The sequence below is a fragment of the Lycium barbarum genome, chromosome 6, assembly GCF_019175385.1.
Source record: "Lycium barbarum isolate Lr01 chromosome 6, ASM1917538v2, whole genome shotgun sequence".
NCBI lineage: Eukaryota > Viridiplantae > Streptophyta > Magnoliopsida > Solanales > Solanaceae > Lycium > Lycium barbarum.
In genome coordinates this window covers 113,581,168-113,603,194 of record NC_083342.1, presented here as the reverse complement: position 1 = coordinate 113,603,194, position 22,027 = coordinate 113,581,168, and the positions used below count along the sequence as shown (strand labels likewise).

General features: G+C 35.8%; 2 protein-coding genes and 1 long non-coding RNA gene across 5 annotated transcripts; 2 read left to right on the top strand and 1 right to left on the bottom strand.

The window, feature by feature from the left end:
- Nucleotides 1-4,595: 4,595 nt before the first annotated feature.
- LOC132644418 (uncharacterized) lies at nucleotides 4,596-7,905 on the bottom strand. Its single transcript, XM_060361012.1, has 4 exons — nucleotides 7,417-7,905; nucleotides 7,185-7,316; nucleotides 6,126-7,136; nucleotides 4,596-4,913 (listed from the first exon to the last, which is right to left on the bottom strand). The coding sequence occupies exons 1-4, from the start codon at nucleotides 7,903-7,905 to the stop codon at nucleotides 4,596-4,598; spliced, it is 1,950 nt and encodes a 649-aa protein (XP_060216995.1).
- A 2,720-nt stretch (nucleotides 7,906-10,625) lies between these two features.
- On the top strand, nucleotides 10,626-14,806 carry LOC132645607 ((+)-neomenthol dehydrogenase-like). 3 transcript variants are annotated; one of them, XM_060362685.1, is made up of 5 exons: nucleotides 10,626-10,827; nucleotides 11,151-11,397; nucleotides 11,924-11,983; nucleotides 12,130-12,306; nucleotides 14,213-14,806. In XM_060362685.1, the coding sequence occupies exons 1-5, from the start codon at nucleotides 10,793-10,795 to the stop codon at nucleotides 14,609-14,611; spliced, it is 918 nt and encodes a 305-aa protein (XP_060218668.1). In that variant the 5' UTR covers nucleotides 10,626-10,792; the 3' UTR covers nucleotides 14,612-14,806. The 3 variants fall into 3 exon arrangements, with proteins under 3 accessions (XP_060218668.1, XP_060218669.1, XP_060218670.1); XM_060362686.1 differs by having other exon boundaries at nucleotides 10,632-10,827; nucleotides 14,234-14,806; XM_060362687.1 differs by lacking the exon at nucleotides 10,626-10,827 and adding an exon at nucleotides 10,834-10,969.
- Nucleotides 14,807-17,251: 2,445 nt separating this feature from the next.
- LOC132645612 (uncharacterized) lies at nucleotides 17,252-19,695 on the top strand. The gene is made up of 3 exons (XR_009584142.1): nucleotides 17,252-17,556; nucleotides 18,262-18,316; nucleotides 19,246-19,695. It is a non-coding gene; the product is annotated as an uncharacterized LOC132645612 (long non-coding RNA).
- Nucleotides 19,696-22,027: the final 2,332 nt, after the last annotated feature.

Sequence of the window (22,027 nt, the reverse complement as noted above, 5' to 3'; positions counted from 1 at the left end):
ACACAGAGCAATAAAAATGCAGCAGAAACAAAAGAGGGAATGGAGAATTACCTTCTTCGGGTGCAGCGAAGTGAGGCGAAGGTCTCGATATCCACTCGAACACTATCGAATCCGAGCTTGCGATGCTCGGATTCACAGTGATACCAAAACCAATGAAAATAGAATAAAATTGATGTAGTATTCTGATTTGATAAATAAACAAGATCAAAGTGCTAATAGAACTCGGAATTTAGGTGATTAAAAGACTCATATTTTAGAGCTTTTTTGGGGTTTCAAAACTCATTTCAGAACTTTGATTTTCAGAGCATTTTTTGCGACTCGAAATCCCTATTTTTGTAGGGGATTTATGGGGATTCAAGAACTCATTTTTTGAAAGGGGATTTCGGGTTCAACTCTGGTTTTGCAAGGCAATTTTTGGGGGTTCTCAAACCCTGTCCAATTTCGGATTCAACACCGACCATTTATAGGGTTTTGGCTCATTTGAGTTGAGGAAAAAAGGAGAGAGGAGCGCGGGAGACAAAACGAGTTGGGGGTGATGGTGAGGGTAGCGTGGGTGTGACAGGGGTAACGTGGGTGTCAGAGGAGTGGGTGTGTCAGGGTATGGGTGTGTCAGGTGGTGGCGACAAACGAAGGTGGTGAGGTCAGACGCGTGGGGGTAAAGGTGCGGTGGAGATGACAGAGGGGTGCGTGTGCGTCAGAGATGTCGGGTGAGTGGAGGTGTCGGACGGTGGTGGAGTGTCAGAGATGTCGGGTGAAGTGGTGGGGTGGCGACGGAGTGGATTAGTGAAGGGAGGCGGAGAAGAGGCGATGATGAAAATGAGAGGAAACCTAAGGGTTTCCCCCTTTTAGACAGGGTATTAAGAGAATAGGCTAATAAATTAAAACACGAATTATTCTAAAAATTGAGATAAGAGATATGGACTAGTCCAAAATATTAGGGGTTAATCGGACTTTGATTTGGGATCCGGTAAGTCAAAATACGGACCGAGTGCAAAGAATAGTTTGGCTTCTAAATTTAAATAAAAGACCTGTCTAAATAACTTGTGTTAAATATTTCTCAATACAAAACATGCAATCTTCAATGCTCGGATAAAAATGGCGTTGTACTAGCCGTGCAATAATATTCCGACAATTCGCACTGAAATAAATACTATTGTTTAATTATGCAAAGATAAATGCTATGCGTGTGCATAAGCTGGTAAAATGCCGAAATGATAAAAATTGTGAATTATAATAATAGTAATAATTAATGATAATGATAATAATAATAATAATAATAATAAATGCGGTAATAGTAATAAGAATAATTGATAGAATAATGTAATAGCGGTATTGATAAGGGGCTAATAATTATAGTAAACATAATATATATATTTTTTATTTTTCCAAAAATATTAGAAGCGCAAATAGGTATTTCGGAGGAGAGACGGGACAAAATTGGGTGTCAACACCATGCAAGTTCAGCAGTCATTCGTCGCATGGATCAATACTCGGCTTCCGCCGAAGAGAGTGAAATCGATGCCTCTTACTTCAATTTCCATGAAATCGGGGCCCCGCCTAACATAATGAAGAAATCAGAAACCGATTTTCGAGGATCTGGGCAAGAAGCCCAATATGCGTCGCAAAACGCAGTCAAAGAGAATGAAAGAGTGGAAGACAAAAGGATTACTTGATCGGGATCGATCGAAAGATATTTGACAACCCTGAGTGCAGCAAAAAAGTGAGTGACACTAGGATTTTGCATGTATTGGCTGAGCTTTAATACAACAAAACAGAGATCCGACCTAGTGTGAGTAAGGTAATTTAGTTTCCCTACCAAATGTCTGTAAATTGTAGGATTTTCCATAGAAGGTGCATCATTAGCATGTAATTTGTGTGCAAGATTAAGAAGAGATGTTACTTTAGAGAGATGGGAGCAATCAAACTCGTTCAATAAATCCAAGGTAAACTTTCTTTGGCTTACAATGAAGCCCTGTTTTCCCTTAAAACTTCCATACCTAAAAAATAATGAATGTCACCCAAATCTTTGACTTTGAATTATGAACTGAGAAACAGCTTGAGTTGATTTATTTCATTCATGTCATTTCCTGTTAGCAATATGTCATCGACATACACTGCCAAGATAGAAATAGAATCACCAGACCTTTTGAAAAATAAAGAATAGTCATGTCACGCCCCGAACCATGGCCTGGGAGTAACACGACACTCGGTGCCTGACTACATGTGACCGAGCGAATCACATGGCTTGCTGAATCATCATGAGGCATACATGAGCAGAAATATAACGTTAAGTGCATGATGAGCTTTTATAAAACATAGTAAGTCATAATATTAAACATAAGTACTTGATTAAGTCATGAATGCGGGCAATATCATAAATAAGCCAAACCGGCTAACCAACTCTGGAAGTCTAACATGACACTTGTCTTGTCTATGAAACCTCTAACATGAGTCTGAAAAACATGTAACATACTTGCTGGGACAAGGCCCCCAGCATACCTCTAGATGCAGAACCAAATAAAGAAAGATAATGCCTAAACCCCGAATGAGATGGGGCTCACCAATAAGCTGGTATGTGCAGATCCTAATTAGCAGAGGCTTCGTGCTGTAAATCCGTACCTGCATCGTGAAATGCAGGCCCCCCGGGCAATAAAAGGGGACGTCAGCATATTGAATGTACTGGTATGTAAAGCAACTGAAAGAAATAACATGGGACATGGAATAACATGATAAGAACTGAAACTGAAAACCTGGACATGAACATGAGCATGAGCATGGGTACACACACACACACACACACACACACACACACACACACACATATATATATATATATATATATATATATATATATATATATATATATATATAACATAAGTAAAACATGATAAGTAGGGAGAGCATTTCATAAACCGACACATGATATCATCACGTGGATACGTGGAGTTTGGTACCTCGCCGGACCAGCAGAGCCCTTATACTTTGCCAGGGTATAAGGTGGTAACGTGCCTGATGGATCCATTCAGTGTAAAATTAAGGTATCGTCCTAACTGGGCGGAGCGATCCTTGTCCTACGGTGGCTACGTAGTTTCAGGCTATCTGAGCCTTCTCGGTAATTCGTGCAACTCCCAAAAACATGAACATGATATAATTAGCTAAGAAGCCCATGATTTTCGTGAATTAACTTGTACTTGACTTGTAATCATGATTTCACGAAATAACTTGTAAACATGGTTTCATGAAATAACTTGTAAACATGGTTTCATGAAATAACTTGTATTTAGCATGTATATATGTTGTATCATAGCATGAAAATAATTATATAATATAGTTGCATGAAAACTTGTAGACATGTAGGATATTCATGAAATAATCATTCTTAGTTAAAAACATGCATGCAAGAACCCATGGAATACAAGATATGGGTTTTCATGGATTACAGACTGATTCTCAATAATCATATGGAGTTATTAAGAACACAATGATAGAATAATAGCAATTCGTACATAATATAATCATGGACATGGACCTAGGGTTGTCATGGGCATGGTATAGAAAACCCTAGTTTTCGTAGAAAATCATAATTTATGGATTATGAGGCGTGGGGAAGAACAATGATGTTCCCACACGTAGATAGTAACTCTACATACCTGGTAATGCTCCAAACTTGAATTAAAGATTTTAACTTTGAAGAAGATTTCCAAAATCTTGAATTCTTGAACCTTGAGATGGGTTTTTTTTTCTTGAAAACCCTAGTTTAGGAACAATGATTTCTTGCTTAGATTTTTAGAGTATATGTTAGAATTGAGTTGGAAGGGTTTGGATTGACTTACCTTGATGTTTTGGATTGTTGCTAGGGCTTGGAATTGTGAATAATGAAATAAAAGAACTCAAGGCTTGAATTTATACAAAAGTGAGGCGGAAGTTATATGGACATATTATACGGTCCGTATAATATGACCATATTTTATCATGGCTGAACAGAACGTCGATTTGAAGCGTCATGACGTACGGACGACTTATACGGTATGTATAAAATTATATGGGCCGTACAAGTAGTTCGTATAACATGACCAGTGAACGGACTGCTCTGTACTCCTTCGGTAAAATGGCCATAACTTTTTGTACAGATGTCCCCTTGACCCCCTAATATACCGTTGGAACGGTATTTCAAAGGGCTACAACTTTCATTCAGGAAGTTTTCCCAAATTACAAATTAATAAAGGGGTTATGGTCGTAGGAAGTAAGACCTTCTACAAACTCACTTGCAAACATGCCCCGTAGAGTGACTTCCAACTATGCTTTGCCCAAAGACATTTCTTATGACTTGATTAGTTTTCAAAACACTTCCTATAACCCTCATATTGGTTCCATTATATTATCATCTTATGAGTCAAACCTTCGCCCGAAGCTACGAGGTGTTACACGTCATTTAGGAAAGCTGTGTAGCCTTTGAAACTTAGTGCACCAGCAAGCCTGGCATACCATTGCCTTAAGGCTTGTTTGAGTCCATATAATGATTTCTTGAGTAAACAAACATGATTAAGACTATGACCACTTAAACCTGCAGGATATTTCATAAAAACTTCTTCTTGTCAATTTCCATGTAAGAAAGCATTACTAACATCAAGTTGAGAAACTGTCCATCCCTTTTTGATAGTCACACCCAATAGACACCTGATTGTGGTCATTTTGACCACATGTGAAAAGGTTTCATTCCTTACAACTAACCTTGCTTTTAACCTTTCAATGGTCCCATCTGATTTGTGCTTAACCTGGTATACCCATTTACAAGGCAAAGCCTTCTTCCCTTGAGGCAGTTTAACTACATCCCAGGTTTGATTTAGTTGTAAAGCTTCTAATTCAGAATCCATAGCCTGATTCCAACCTGGATGTCTAGAAGTTCTGCGAAACTGTTAGGTTCTGAAAGGGTGGATAAAGAATGTAGGATATGTTGATTATCAATAGAAAGGGCATTAAAAGGGAAAGTGTTGGGATGAGTAGGTGCACTAAAGCAAGAGGGACTAAGATCAGTGACAAAGATGCTATTATAGATATAGTCATCTAAGTATTTAAGTTGATGAGAGATTCTAGTACTTTGTCTGGTAGGTATAGGTGGTGGATGGTTTGCAGGACTGTTAGGAATGGAAGCAGGGGAATGAATAGGAGAAATAGGAGAGTGGTTGGGTGATGGAAAGTTAGGTGTTCCACTAGTGGAAGGTGAAGGAGAATTGGAAGTGGGTGTAATGATAATTGAAAAAGGATCCAGAGTGGGTGAGGGTTCTTCTGATATGAGATTGGTATTAAGAAATAAAGGGGATGGAATGGAAAGAGTAAAGGTGAAAGGGAAATGATTCTCATGAAAATGAACATCTCTAGACACAAAAACTTTTCTTGATTCAAAATCCAACAATTTGTAACCTTTTTGACCTTGAGGATACCCTAGGAAAACACAAGGTCTAGCTCTTTCATCAAATTTTCTTCTCTCTTGAACCAAAGTAGAAGCATAACAAAGGCAACCAAAAAATCTAAGTGTGAAAGTCTGGTTTTCTAGCAAAAAGTATTTGGTGTGGACTTTTACCCTTAAGAACTTTAGAAGGTAGTCTATTAATGAGATGGGTTACTGTCAAAATGCAATCTCCCCAATAAGAAATAGGAATATGAGATTGAAAATATAGTACTCTAGCAAGTTTCAAAAGATGCCTATGCTTCCTTCTGCTACCCCATTTTGTTGTGGGGTGGCAGTGCAACTTGTTTGGTGTAAAATTCCTTGAGCAGATAGAAAAGCTGCTTCTTGGGTTCCATTACCTAATTCCAAACCATTTTGAGAAAAGATTTCAGCATAGGAAAAACATTTGATTTAGTAGTTAATAAGAATCTCCAGGTATCCCTACTATAGTCATCCACTATAGTGAGGAAATATTTGTAACCATTGTAAGTAGCATGTTTATAGGGCCCCCAAGTATCAATATGAATCAGTACAAACATCCTCTTAGATTTAATATGACTAATAGGAAAAAAGTTTCTTGTTTGTCTAGCTTTTGACAGCAACCCATCTCATTAGTAGGAAAATGAATAAAACTGAACTTTTTCATTACTGGAAAAGGTAAATGACCAAGTCTTACATGCCAAAGCTTTACATCAGAAACAGTATTGGCACAAACTGGAGAAAGAGAACTAGGAACATGACTGGAATTTCTTCCTTCTTGAAAATTAAAAACATTTTGACTAGACTTAGGACTTGAAACTCTAGGTTGCAGTAGGTAAAGCCCCTCCTTAACTTCACCAAAAACTTCTACCTTCTTCAAAGAATGGTCCTGCAACAGACACTTAATAGTTGTAAAATAGATAATACTGTCAATTTGAATGCACAATCTATTTACTGAGAGTAAGTTATATTTGAAATCTAGGACATGAAGCACATTGTTTAGGGTTAGATTGGGCAAGATGGGTACACTTCCTGTATGTGTGACACAAATTTTAAAAGAGTTAGGAAGACTGATGTGCATATGAGCAGGAAGTGAAATTAAGGAAGAAAAGGAGTGTGAATTGTAACACATATGTTCTGAAGCTCCTGAGTCTATAATCCATGTTTTAGAGTGATAAACAGAAAAACAAGATCCTGGGTATTTCAAAATAGTACCAGCAATTGCATTTGCATTGATTCCTGATCCAGACGCTCCTCCTTGTTCCATTTGAAGTTGTTTAAATATGTGTGTGATCTCTTTACATTGTTTCCTGCTGAAATGTTGATTGTTAGGACTGAAATGCTGATTGTTGCGATTGAAATGTTGATTGTTGGATTTGAAATGCTGGTTGTTGGAGTTGAAGTGTTGATTGTTGTTCTGCAAATCATTTAGTTCCTCATGATTGATTGGACTTTCCTCACCACCTATTGCTGCATTTGCTTTTACTTGTCCTTGATATCCCTTTTGATTAGTGAAAACAAAATCCTCAGGAAACCCTATGATCTTACAACAATCACACTCAACATGTCCTGTTTTGTGACAATTAGTACATCTAACTTTTGGGTTGTATTTTAGTTTCTTCCCTTTGAACCTTGCTGGTCCAGCAACACCACCTGGTTTTTGAGGATAGTTCCCAAATCTTTGGCTTTGATTTCCACTTTTGTAGTTCTAATTTTGAAAACCAGATCTAGGGATGTTCCTCCCTTTGTTTGTCACCATGAATGAAACTGGATCTATGTGTAGTTGAGCATTAGCATAAATCTCCCTTTGGTTTTCATCTTGCAAAAGCAAAGAATAGGCATAATCCATTTCAGGCAAAAGATTCATCATTAAAATGTTTCCTCTGGCCTGTGCATATTAAGCTCATTAAAAATTGAATCATCCTTTGGTCCAAAAAGGACTTAGCTAGTTTTCTTTTTCCATCACAAGTGCAGTTGCAGTTGCACACTATATCTGAGTTTAAAGTGTCTAATTCATCCCATATCCGTTTGATCTTTGTGAAATAGGTTGAAATATTACTAGATCCTTGCACTAACATGCTCAGTTCCTTTTGTAGGTGAAACAGCTTGGCACCATTTGACCTCCCAAATCTGTGTTCAAGACTGTCCCAAAGCTCTTTGGCTGTTTTTGAAAAAATCACACTGTCCTTAATATCTTTAGACAATAAGTTTAATAACCAAGCAATGACCATGTCATTGCAACAACTCCATTGTTCAAAGTTAGTGGAGTTCTGATCTAGAGCCTTAACAACCCCATTGATAAACCCCAACTTTTTCTTTGTTGAAAAGGAGATAAGAACATACCTTCTCCATTTCCCATCAAAGACTACATTTACAAGGTTCATCCCAGGTGTGTCTGAAGAATGAAGATGATAAGGGCTGTCAGAGTCGACTAGACCAGTCTGTGCAACAGTGGTGTTTTCAGTCTGATAAGGCATTATGAATGAACAACAACTGAGATATAACAAGAGATTGATTTTGATGGTGAAGAAGGATATTGGATCGAGCTTACTGCTCTGATACCATATTGGAAAATAAAGAACCAGAATTGGGAAATTTTCTTTGATGTATTAACTTCAACTTTTTCATGTATATATACAACTCTATGCTAGGGACTATGTACGTAAATGCTAATAAAATAATTTGCTAACTAATTACAGCTACTACTAACTGAATTTGTATTCTAGCACACCTGTACAATTTTTGAAATAATTACACTTGGATTCCTTATACATATACTTGTATATCTATGTTTTGTCTTCATTCTATGTAGTTGGGATTTTCCATGCTTCTGTTGATGAGCAATAGGCCCAATGTTGTGAATATGGCCCAATGCCTCTATTTGTGGCCTTATTGAACAGAAGACTACTTTGGTCTTTTTCATTTGTCAGTTCTGATAAAACCAAAGCAACATCAACATCAACATCATTTTGACTTTCTTGAACCTTCTTCTTGTTCTTCTTCGATTTTTCGTCCTTAGTTGCTTTCAAACCATTTCCTCCATTGTTGCGCAGAATGAAAGGTTCAGAAATGGTTTGATCTCCAACAAATACATAGATTTTGAAAGATCCGACTCATGTTCCGCGAAATTTTGAACAATCTATCTAAGCAACATAGGTTCACAAACAAAGTTATGCTGGACATAATTTAATTTATAAATTGTAATACATAAGTTAATAATTATTGGATTATTTATTGCATATATATATATATATATATATATATATATATATATATATATATATTTTATTTTTGTTATTGCGAATGTTTGGTTCATTGAGTTAAAAGTGAAATACTTCTTGGTTTGAAATCATATGTCCACGAGAAGTGGAGTAAGGTCTGATGCTCCAAATTGCCTGTTAAGGTCAAATTGTTCGTGAACTTGATTGTTTTAGGTATACAATCTATAAGGACAATGTTGCTGAACCAAGGTAGAGACAAGGGTTAAGAAAGAGGGCATGCCACCCACAAAGACTGATTTTCAAATAAAGTAAAAAAAAAAATCGGAAAAAAGTAAAAACTTCTCATGGCCAAATGGGTCCTTAAACTCTTATAGGCTCGACTTTTAATGTTCTTAGACGTAATATTTTTAAAATTATTGGAGGGACTGTTTTAGAGCAATTCAAGCTTACCGAGAAAGGGAATGAGAGGGCATGGGCACCCACAAAGATAAAAAGTCCGGGATAGCTATATATTAATTCTTTCGCTTTTTTCTCACAAAGTTGTGCTCACAAAGTATTTGTATTTTATGTATATGTGTAAAACTGGTTTTTGTTAAATTCGTAGAACTTTTAGTAAAGTTTGACGTGGTAAACAATTTCTTTTTAATCTTGATAGATTTGTTAATTTTCTTTGGTAGAAACAAATAATTTAAGTTAAAGTCGTTTTTCTTATCAACAACAAAAGAAATCATTTTTTTACCAATACATTTTTATGTTGTAAGAGAAACTATCTTACACGACTATTCTTAATTATTATTATTATTATTATTATTATTATTATTATTATTATTATTATTATTTTTAACTTTTTTTGCCTTATTTCAGAGCCAAAATTTGTTTTCTTGCTTCCAAAGAAGGATGTAGCTTTCAACATTTAATGAAACGGTGGCTACGGTTGAAGCCTTCAATTTATAGGCAATGGTACATAGTTTGAATGGTAAGAAGAATTGACAGAAAGAAGATAATTTTAGGGATTTTACGGAAAATTGAGAGGGTGATTAGATAAAACTGATCAGATATACATATACGTATATACATATACATATATATATATATATATATATATATATATATATATTGCGTTTTATCCCAGTTATTTTTTTCTGTTTCGTTTTTTCCCTTCTATTAAAAAAAATTACTTAAATAATGAGGAAGACGTTTTTAAAATGATAGATGCGAAACTTTAGTCCTCTAACGGTTCAAATGCCTATTTTCACTAATTAAGCATTGCCGATTGTTTGCCCAACCTATAGCGTCACGTCAGCATATTTGTTTATATGTTCAACTTTTGGTAAGTTTAAATACCTACTTATGCACTAGCAAAGTTTAAAGTTATAGTTGTAACTTGCGCCAAGTTAAAGGGCTTGTTTATAAATGCAAAGTTTCCCCTAATTAAGCATTGACAGCCGTTTCTTTTAGTAATAAAGCATATACAACCGTTTGCTTTCCTTAATTAATTGAGAAGTAGATTCTTGTATTACTTATATAACTTGGAGAGAAGAAGGTTGCAAGAGTCTTTCACTTGCAATTTCTTTATCCAATTTAATTTTTGCATGTGGTAGAGTAATTTTATGTTCTTTTATCCTCCCATCAATTTTAGGGATTGATTTTTTTTTTCCTATTGAGATTGTTCTGTTTTACTCGGTCATTAAGATGATAGATTCGTAATTATTAATTTTCTTTCATAAAACTAATAATATTAACCAATTATATTTCTTGCAACCGCACTAAGTGCATAGAGGTCAATTAGTTATTACACATGGTCATAATTCAAAACCACACTATGTATGTAGACCATAGCTATACACTTTGGCACATGAGCATGACATATGCCAAACTTTATTTCAAACATATGAACTTTCACCTATACTTTATTAATATATTAACACTATATATATAGCGCGCATACGCGGGAAGGGGCCCCACTACTTCTTCATTCAGGGGGAGGGGGGAGACTAGCCTCATTACTTCCCACTGGGCGAGAGGGGCACCTAACCCACCTACCCACTCATCAATCACGGTGTTTTGCACTGATAGACCCCTATTGTATTGGAATTAGGTTAGCCTTTCTTTTACACTTTAGAACACGCAAAAACTTCATACTATGGCAGAAGCTTCCAATTTCCTGGAAACTGAACGGTACATACTCAATAACATTCGCTATTTCTCTTTTTGTTTAATTTCTTCCTCCTCTAAATTCTGATGAGCAGTAGCAAATCTATAGACTAGACGCATTGGATTCAACAGAACTCACTGTGTCTAGCTCGGATCTAATATTTATGTGTGAACCTACTGACTCCAAATCCTCAACCTGTTAATGATCAAATTATATATAATTGCCTTTTTCGTCATGAATTTTTGCTTTTATTTTTCTTAGACTATATGCTTGAGATGTACCTAAAGAGTAATTAATTAATTAAGACGGGCATTGTTTTTTCTTATGGTTTTCCATTTGTTATCAGGATTGCAGTTGTGACTGGAGCCAATAAAGGAATAGGATTAGAAATATGCAAACAACTAGCTTCAAAGGGGATAGTGGTGATCTTAACAGCTAGAGATGAGAAGAAAGGGGCTGGAGCTATTGATATGTTAAAGGAGTCTGGCCTCTCAAATAATGTCATTTTTCATCAGCTTGATGTGACTAACATTTCTAGTATTGCAAAAGTCAAAGATTTCATCAAGGCCAGGTTTGATAAGCTTGATATCTTGGTATTTCCTCTTTCACTCCTTTTCAAATTTTCTTTGTATCTTCCAAAGAACTGAATCCAACACTATAATTAGACACGAAAAAACCGCCGCTAATCCTATTTAACGATGATTATGCTGACAGTGTTGGCGACTTTGGCTGGTGGTTGAAGAGGAAGGGTTGGTGTGGTGAGTTGGTATGCCATGAGGCTAAAATAGACGGAGTTAATGGAGGAAGGACAAATTTGAGCCACTTTTATAATTTTAGGGGCATTTATGAACTGACAGTATAATTTTTTTTTTTTTTTTGGCAGCCCGGTGCACTAAGCTCCCGCTATACGCGGGATCCGGGGAAGGGATAATGGAGGATAATATTAAATCTTTTTCAATAGTAGAGGGGCAAATATGACCCTTTAACTCCTGCTCATCTAGACTCAATTCTTTGCATTCTAGGATAAGAGTTTAAACTAGCTGAGCGTAAAGCCTACACATTTTGCTTAAACATTATGTAGATCTATGTAATACAATCATTTCTGAACAACCAAAACAGGTGAATAATGCAGGAGTTCTTGGAATGCTTATGGATAAAGATGTTATTATAAGTCCAGAAGTAAGTGACTGTATCATCATTAATTCTTCATTTGCTTATATTATCAATTTAAAAGATTCTTCTACTTCAATTTTATGGTCCTGTGAATATCTTCAGTACATTTTTTTAATTGATTTGAATGATTTAATATTGAATTGTTCATGCAGCAAGACTTTTTCGTTGAGAAGTTAAAGGTAGCAACTCAAACTTGTGATCTAGCTGAAGAATGCATGCAGACAAATTATTATGGGGCAAAATGGATGATTCAAGAATTATTACCTCTACTTCAGTTATCAAATTCACCACGTATTGTCAATGTCTCTTCCATGGCTGGACAGTTGAAGGTATTTCAACTAATTACATAACAATTTTACTAATTGAGGGTGATATTTTGCACGACCAATAACACAAGAGGGGGTGAATTGGGTTATGCCCGACTTTCGCCTAGATGATGAACCTGGTTACTTTATCTGTTCATAACTTCATTTTGCGGAACAATGATAAAAAGAAAAGTAACAACACTGCATTTTACGTGGAAAGCACCTGGCTCACAAGGGTGAAAAACCACGACCTACACACTTGTAGGATTTGTCCCGAAACTCCACTAAAACTGTGAGTTTCAACAAATTCAAATTACAACGCTTGCAACCTATGAACTCACTACAAGAAAGTATAGAAATGGCAACAAAGAATTTAATATTTGGCAACAACTTAGTTTTATTGTTGGCAAATAAACTTTTTTGTTGCCAAACAATTTAATTTTGTTGCCATAGTATTGATTATTGTTGCAAAAAGTACTTTTGGCAATAAATAAAAAGTTGTTGCACGTCGTTGCAATAACAGCCGTTGGGAAAAGTTTACGCAACATTTTTTTTTTTTTTGCCAAAAGTACTTTTTGCAATAATAATCATCAATCTATGGCAACAAAAAAAAATTGTTGCCAAATATCTTTTTTCTTATAGTGACTAACTTTAATCCCCTACTCAACAATCTACCTAGATTATTGAGTCCCCTCCGAGTTGCCTCAAATTGGTGCTGAATTTGACAATTGTTTATACCTATTACAATGCTTCTAAAAAAATTGAAAAGCTACAACTCGATAAACAATCCTAATACAAAATACTAGACTTGAAGACTGTAAAGCATTACACTACGAAACAAGTTCTTCAATCTGGTCCTTCGTATCAGGTCACACTTCAGTAGCCAATCAGAAGTCTTTCAAATATTGCTATTGTTTATTTGCTCCATTTCTACCTTTCCCTCTATGTAAGTGCACAACCTTCTTCAGTAGAAGACTTGTATATATATAGTGACTTGTGAGTAGCAATCCAGACGGTCACAAACACCTTACTTGATAAGGTCCATGAGGAGAGATGGTGTTTGAGATGGAGGCAACCTCTTTGCTGTCACACAACTTGATTTGCTTCATGAAAGTCCCAAGTTTATTCTAGATACTTCTTGCATGGATCCTAGATCTTGTACGCTAAGTCCATATCTCGAAATCACTTTAATTCAAGAGTTTTGCCGCATCTAAACTCTGAGATGGAACATGTACCAATCGACCTGGTTCATTCACCTAATTCATTCATTTTGTCAATCATTAAAATATGCAAGGTCCAACGCCGAAAAATGCCTTTTAGAAAAGAGAACATACTTTCTTCTTTTTAAGTTGAATATCCACTGAACTTTTGTAGATTAGTACTCTTTAAATAGTAATATGGATGTAAATTATAGACACTTCTAGTGTAAAGAACTATAGTTTAACCTGTTATAATAAGATTACTTACCATATATTTTAGTTAGCTGACTAACACAAAACCGCTTATTACATAGGGGTTACATATATTTTTAATGCATAAATTTATGAATTTAACAACAAAATCAATGAAAATAGTAACGGATTTTTTGTCGCTAAACTTAGCAGTGGATATAATTGTCCGCTAATTATCCGCCGCAAACTGCAACGGATTTGATTTTTTTCATCAGTAAGAGGTTAGGTACAAGCATATTAGCGACGGATTTGATTGATTTTTCATCGGTAGAGCATATTAGCGACGGATTTGATTGATTTTTCATCGGTAGAGCATATTAGCGACAGACGCAAATAGCGCTAAATAGGATTGCTGACAGAAGCCGTCCGTAGCTATTGTTTTTTGTAATATAATATATGCACTACATATATTTATCACATGTGTCATAGTGCTCTTACATTTTAAAGAATAGACAAAGTAATCTTCTGATTGTTTTCAGTTTGGCATAATTTTGTTTCAGCATGTTCGCAATGAATGGGCTATAAGAGTGTTAAGTGATTCTGAGAATCTAACAGAAGACGGAGTGGATGAGGTTTGGAATGCTTTTCTCAAAGATTTCAAGGAGGGTTTGTTGGAAAGCAAAAATTGGCCTCCAATTTCATCTGCTTATATACTTTCCAAAGCAGCCCTAAATGCCTACACAAGAATATTGGCCAAGAAATACCCAAATTTTCTCATCAACTGTGTTTGTCCGGGTAATGTGAAAACTGATATAAGTTTAAATTGTGGCACATTAAGTGTTGAAGAGGGTGCTGAAAGTCCTGTTAGGCTTGCTCTGTTACCTCAAGGAGGCCCATCAGGAAACTACTTCATTAGAAAAGAGCTCTCATCTTTCTAATAGTTTGGTTTGCGCCTATATATGTTGCTTGGGACCTTCCAAAAATATATAGATTTTGAAAGATCTGACTCATGTACTGCAAAATTTTGAACAATCTAAGCAACATAGCTTCACAAACAAAGTTATGCTTGATATATTTTAATTTGAATATTGTAATACATAAGTTAATAATTATTGGATTATTTATTGCATATATATTTTTTTGTTATCGCCAATGTTTGGTTCATTGAGTTAAAAGTGAAATACTTCCTGGTTTGAAATCATATGTCCACGAGAAGTGGAGTAAGGTCTGATGCTCCAAATTGCCTGTTAAGGTCAAATTGTTCGTGAACTTGATTTTTTTAGGTGTACAATTACCAGGACAATGTCGTTGAACCAAGGTAGAGACAAGGGTTAATATTTCATTTTTGAATTCACTTTTGTTGTAAGCCATTCTTGTTGATCAAATGAAGCATATGTAACCTTTGCAACGTTTTTAAGTACTGCTCCACTTCATAAGGCATTCTATACACGACATTTAAGATGATAATTAGGCTTATATATTATAATGGTGGTACCTGGAAGAGAATGTTGAATCAACAGTGTCATACAAGGAACCTAACATTAAAGTTTAAAATTATATAGTTGTGAACCTAAGTTCTTGAAAGTTATGACAGTAACATACAGGGGCGGCGAGAGCCAGTGGCCTAAAGCCGGAATTTAAAAGAAGGCCTTATATTTATTTAGTAAAATTTTAATATATTTTATTTGTTATTTATTCTTATAGCTTTTTTAAAGTGTATTTTTTTTTTCAATTGACGATATAGTCCATTCGTGTAATTTTCATGAGACATTAACTGAATCACGAGTCTTATATTCTGTGTTACGATCATTTCATCGATTTAGTTTTTTTTTTTCAGTTCAAGCGATTGTTACAAAAACCTTTTCGAAATTATTTTATAAGCAATGTAAACATTTAAAAATAGAAGTAAGACTTCAGGCCAATAAGAGTATCATCTTCTACATATAAATATTTTCGTATCGCTTTAACTATAAAAATAGATTAAAACCGTCAGTGAATATTATGCCTTAAAAATATTTAAGGGCTTAATAATGACTTTTCTATTCTAATTGTTTAATAATCTACTTAGCTTGAGCTTGAAAAATATCTAATAAGGCACTCAAAGAGTTATAGAAGACCTTACAAAGTCAAAATTATAAACTAGATTAATTTAAGTTGAAGTGAATTAAATCATATTACAAAGTAAGAAGTAATTATAAATTTAATTGACTACTCTAACTGTAATTTTTAAAAAGTAGCATAAACTTTGAAAACATTTATATGTAATAATTGATAAATAATTGAAAGTGAAATGATATAGAAAATTATTTATCACTAATAATAAATATATAATTTTCTTAAATCATATATATAATACAAATTATTTTGGGGCCCTAATATATTTGGGGCCCAAAGCCACAGCCGGCCCTGGTAACATAGGATAGTGCTATTAGTGGAATAGTCTCAAACACTGGACCATAACAGATTGTACTAATATAAATTGAGATTAATGGAGTACTTTTTGATTGGTGGCAGCTAAATAAAGCATTTTACTCATGAGCTAACAACCAGTCTGAATATATGCTGCCTTAAAACAGTAGTCAGCAACAGCAAATGGTCTCTCGTAAAGGGAACTCCAAATTTTTCTCTCTCTTCTCTCTCCTCAAATAACAGTCTTTATGGTTATATCTGCGAGTGTAGTCACGCTTCACCTTCATGGAGGTGTTGGGTGGCTCTCCACCGGCGCGTCCAGTGAAGGAAACAATTCCTCCTGATGGGGCGATGCCCCCAAGGTTAGAATTCAAGGAACAATCTGGTACATCCCGTATTTTTGTACGCCGGGAAGCGTGCGAGTTAAATGATATTAGTAACGGACACGAGGTTATCCCCCAAGCTTATGGGTGGTTAAAGTGATGGTACACATGTACCGTAAGGATTTGAAGTTAAATAAATCTAAGAAAATAAGTTTTGTCGAGGATCGAAATTTATTTGATGAAATACGGTCCAAGCTATAATACCCTGTATTTTTTTATTAGGAAATTGGACCGTCCAATATGAGAAAAATTACTCGAGGTTGGAAGAATTAGTCACATTCAAGCATGAAAATCAAAAACTCGGTGTATACAAGAATGAAGTCCCGAAATGATTTAAGATGGGAGAGTATGACGACGATAGTTGAAAATAATATTTTATGTGGTGCAAACAAGGATATGGGCTAGTGCTATACCACATGATTATGATAACGGGTATATAAAGTGTGCTTAAAATGATCATTATTTAAGTGAGTTGAGATCAAAAAATTAATTATGCGTAAATGGTTAATTGATGAACTTAGTGGGAAGTTAATTATTTAATTATGAATTAAGTGGGTGAATTGTTTTGGGTGTCAGCCCGCAGCACCTTAGATGACAAATTATATATATTGCTATGTGGCATTTTAGGGAAGTCTTCTTTTGGAAGTTTATCTTTAAGAGTGGGACCCACGGTCCACTAAAAGAGTGTAAACATTTCCTATATCACTAAAGTGAATATATTTGTGGCAGCAACCATTCTTAACTTTGGAAAAGAATTCACGTGAAGGATCCAAATGAACACCATTTCATTTCACGTTAGGGATTCAATTTGGAAGCAAAAAAAAAAAAAGGAAAAGGGTACAGCGACATTTTTCTTTGAAGATTCATTATGAAGAGCCAAACAAAAACAAGAAGAGCAAGAAATACAAAGGCCATTCGGCCATGCTCAAAAATTTTTGCCCCTTTGAAATCTTGTTCCCAAAATTATTTTCTTGTGGTAATTCCACTAATTCAAGGGTCCTTTACAACTTGGTGTAGTTATTTTGGAAGATAGGGAGCTTGTTTCTTCAAATTAACAAGTGGGTTTAGTGAAGAAGCTTGGAAGAACAAAGGTAAGATCTTGCTCCTTTTACTTTGGAATATATATATATATGTGTGTGTGTGTGTGTGTGTGTGTGTGTGTGTGTGTGTTGTAGCATGTAGTAATAAGTAGAAATTATGAAAATATGAAAGTTTGCAAAGTGGGTGTATATGGGTGCATTTGGCCGTGTGGTATGGAAGTGAGAATGGAATTGAATTAATTTTGTTTAATATGTTAGTTATGTTGTTGTGATCCTTATCATGTAAATGAAGTGTTAAGGTGTAAATCATGATTATTGTTAATGAAACGAGGTGACAAAAATATGTTAGGAACGTTTATGTTGAAAGTTTGAAGTTTCGAAAGAATTATGGTTTTATGGAAATTTTGGGGTAATTGTAAACATTATGTTAAAAGAGAGGAAATGCTCCCGAATGGAATTGGAGTGATCTTGATTGTTAATGTATATGGAAATGTTGATATTAGTTTGAAAATGCAAGTTAGATTGGAAATTGTTGCATTATTGGAAAAGAAGACTATTTAAGTTAGAATGCGTTTCTAGTCGATTATTGATGTTGTTGGTATTGTTGTGGGTTTGATTGTTGATGTTTGGAGCCGAGTTAAATCTCGGGGATGTTGTATTTATAGGGGAGATGCTGCCCAAATTTCTGTAGAAAAGTGTAATTTAAGATTCAAGTCCTAAAGGCTTGAAATTGATAGTTGGTAATTGTGACCAAAGGCAGATTTTGGAGAAAACTGGGATTGAGCTTGGAGAGGCGTAAGACGCGAAAAAGGTATGTAAGGCAACCTTCTTTCTTTTGGCATGCCTTAGTTTGTATAGGCTAGATTATAAGCCTTAAGGAAATTCTAAATTCGAAATCCGAGCATGTTATGATCCGTATATGTTCCTTGGCACTCTTATGTATGATTTGATGAAATATGAACCTTTATGTATTTGAAATAATCGCTTTCCGAACTTTGCGCAAAAAGGTTTCGCTTTAAAGAACTTCGAAATTTCTGAATGTCATACCTTTCACATAAATGCTCGGATTGCTCCAATATTTTTATAAAAGTTTGCATTATGTATAATGAGTACGTTTTCCATAGGCGGGCCCGATTCGGGTCAATACCCATCCGTGGATCCCGCGACTTTCCTTTATGTAATTAGGACGACTTTTGAAAGAATTTGGTATGATTATCATTTCGAATTTCAAGTATGGTCACTTACTTATATTTGAGTCTATGATAATGATTTTATGCATATGGTTACTCATGACTCTGCTCGTGCGTTCTGTTATATCTTTCGCCGGTTCCCGTGCCGGTTCTGTTATCGTGCGCGCTTTGATATACTCCGGAGTTATGCTGTGTTTATGGTTCACCGAGCTACTCGCAAAAGAGGGTCGGGTTCCACATATATTTGGTGTTATGCTGTGTATGGCGTTATGTTGTGATGTGATATGTGACGGGGATACGGAGATTTGAAACCTTCTGGTGTTATGCTGTGTTATGGCGCCATTGACGGGCGGGCGACCATATTCTTCTGTACCTTATGCATGACTTATATTTTGAAAGTAAACATTTTGATATGTTGGATTTATACTTATGTTCTGTACTACTATTTCGTTTATGCCTCAGATTTGTTCCTGTACTTTCTGCTTTGCATACTCAGTACATATTTCGTACTAACCCCCTTTCTTCGGGGGGCTGCGTTTCATGCCCGCAGGTACAGACGCACAGTTTGGTGATTCACCAGTTTAGGACACCCTCTTCTGCTGTTTGGAGTGCTCCTCTTATTTCGGAGCCTACTTTTTGGTATATATACTTGTTCGATGCATATGTATATATTTGTTCAGGGGTACGGCGGGGCCCTGTCCCGCCATATGTTTCTGTTGGTCTGTTTAGAGGTCTGTAGACGTATTTGTGGGTGTGTGTGCCTACTCCTGTGCGGGTGTGTTTGGTATGATCCCATTCGTTATGGCAGTCTTGTCGGCGTGCATTTGTATATGTGTTTCGGGCCGTTGTGCCATTTGATAGCCTTGTCGGCTTTTGATACATTTGACAGCCTTGCCGGCTTTTTGATATATGCATACGTATATGGTTGCGCTGAAATGTGTCTGATACAGTTTGATATAGTTTGGGATGACATATAGTATTTATGGCCGCATATGCCATCTGTTTGTGATTCGATTTGGATAAGTGTGTTACGATTTGATATGTTTGTCTGTCTGGGTGTCCAAGTAGGGCACCAGTCGCGGCCCACGGGGCTGGGTCGTGACACAATCTCCTATGCTAACACAATTACTGCGCCTTCAACATCTTCAAAACCACCTGCTCGCCAAGAAAGAGATTAGGTGACGGCAAAACAAACAATATATAATGGAGTACATGCTATAATCTTCAATGGTCCGGAATACTATGGAATTATGGCGGTTGAATACAGATACACTTTGGTGGGTCATTTCTTGAAGGCACGCCCACAAATTGACAAAATTAGGTCTTAATTCAAAGAATTGGTTACAGTTAAAGGATCTGCTATTATTTTCGACAACTTCAATGTCTTTATTAATTTTACTAATCGAGAAGACTTCACTAATACCTGATTTAGAAGGGTGATTGAAATTGATGGTATGCAAATGTGGCTCCAAAGATGGTCGCCGGATTTCAAGCCAGAGGAAGATCTCCTACTGCCCTAGCTTGGGTCCTTCTACTAGGTTTGCCTTTCCACCTTCATACTTGGCATTATTTGAAACAAATTCCAAGTCTTGTAGGTATACCATTGACCTCGGATGCTGCTACTACTAATTGAACAAGGCCAAGTATGGCTAAAGTTAGAATAGGGATGGATTTGAGAAAACTTCAAATTGATCAAGTCTGGATAGGGATGGAATGTGATGATTCACCCCTTAAAGGATTTTATCAAAAATTGAATAGAGGGGGCCCAAAATATTGCAGTCATTGCAAAAAATTGGGACACAACACTTTGGAATGCAGGGTTCTGGAAAGGTTAAACCACAAGAAGGAACAGGCAAAGGTTGGAAATCCTAATGAAAAACTGAAGGGACTAACAATGTTTTAGATGATAAGCATGAGAATAATCAAAGAAAGGAAGGGGAAAATAGTAACACTGAGGAAAAAAAAGGAGTTTCCAAACAATAAGTGTAATCAGCAGGACAATGGAAATGATGCTAACAAAGGATATAATGAACTTCAACAATAAGAAGTTCAGCATGAAGAAGATGTTATAAGGACTGATTCTAACTTCAGAAGATTGTGGAGGATCAAAAAGAGGTCACAAGTAGGAGATTCAAGAATAAGACAAAAAAGAAAAATGTCAAGAAAATTCCTAAAAAAAAGAATAAAGTGATTTTCAAGATAGTTGCTCCAGGAGAAATTGCGAAAAGACAGAAGAAAAACAAAAATATTGCAGCATGTGGTTGAGAAACGTAAAGATGTGCAAGTGAATGACACTGGGAATGAAGTTCATCAGGTTAAGAAACACTTGGATGAAAAAGGGAAAGAAATCCAACAAAATGAGAAGGTGGGAGAAAATATCAAGCTTGACCAAACAGATAGTCAAATAGAGATCACTCATATAAGTAACACTGAAGAGGATGAGGAAATCACAGACAATCAACCACTTCAAGAGGATAGTTCTGAAGGAAAGATTGAAGACCTAGAAGAAGGATAAATACATTATACAAGTCTGCCTTAACATATTAAGTTGAATCTATTGAGCTGTTTGTAGAACTCTCTCCTCTAGAACATGAGTTGTATAAAGATGACAACATCAATCAAGCAATGGAAGAAGCTCCTACATAATTCAAAACAGGCAGGTACAATGACAAAAGAAATATGAAAGGAAATGAGATACAAGAAAAAGAAAAAAAAGGAAGAAAGGACACTAGAAAATTTGGATCACAAGCTCTATCAATTGGCTCTATAGATTCTAGAAAAAACAGAAGAGATCAGCAGGATTTTAGCATTTGGAAAGTTGCTAAACCTTATTACATAAGATTATTAAGTGACAAATAAACAACAAAGGACAAAGAAATAAGAGAGGACGAGAAAAATGATCTAAATCTCTTTCACGTACCAAAAATCTTAAACGGTGTTGATGTCACACTTATATCCCAATGCAAATGGAAGTCTTTTCAAAGATTCTAACAAGGCTGGAATGGGAGGTGTCTTGAGAAATGAAGAAGGAAACATGATCAAGGCTTACTTTATCTCTGCTAACTGTAGTAGCAACAACCAAGCTGAAGCTTTAGCTGAGTATGGAGTTAATTGGTGTACATCAGGGACTTCAAAACCTTCATATTGAACTAGACTCTCTTATCATTTCAGAGATGCTAAACAACAAGGATACTGCAAACTTGAAGCTAAGGCATATCATTCCAGACAGCTCAATCAAACTACTCATGAGATTACTCATTGCTTTAGGGAAGCCAATCAAGTGGCTGATTTTCTAGCCAAACAACCAACTACTAGTGGAAACAGGACCTTAT

Bases quoted from the DNA above. Each gene is read 5' to 3' on its own strand.
- LOC132644418 (XM_060361012.1), bottom strand. From the start codon at position 7,905: ATGCCTTATCAGACTGAAAACACCACTGTTGCACAGACTGGTCTAGTC. The intron at 7,317-7,416 runs GTGTGCAACTGC...TAATATGCACAG, and splicing joins ACACTTTAAACTCAGATATA to GCCAGAGGAAACATTTTAAT. The intron at 7,137-7,184 runs GTGACAAACAAA...TTTCAAAATTAG, and splicing joins TAGATCCAGTTTCATTCATG to AACTACAAAAGTGGAAATCA.
- LOC132645607 (XM_060362685.1), top strand. From the start codon at position 10,793: ATGGCAGAAGCTTCCAATTTCCTGGAAACTGAACG. The intron at 10,828-11,150 runs GTACATACTCAA...ATTTGTTATCAG, and splicing joins AATTTCCTGGAAACTGAACG to GATTGCAGTTGTGACTGGAG. The intron at 11,984-12,129 runs GTAAGTGACTGT...TTGTTCATGCAG, and splicing joins ATGTTATTATAAGTCCAGAA to CAAGACTTTTTCGTTGAGAA.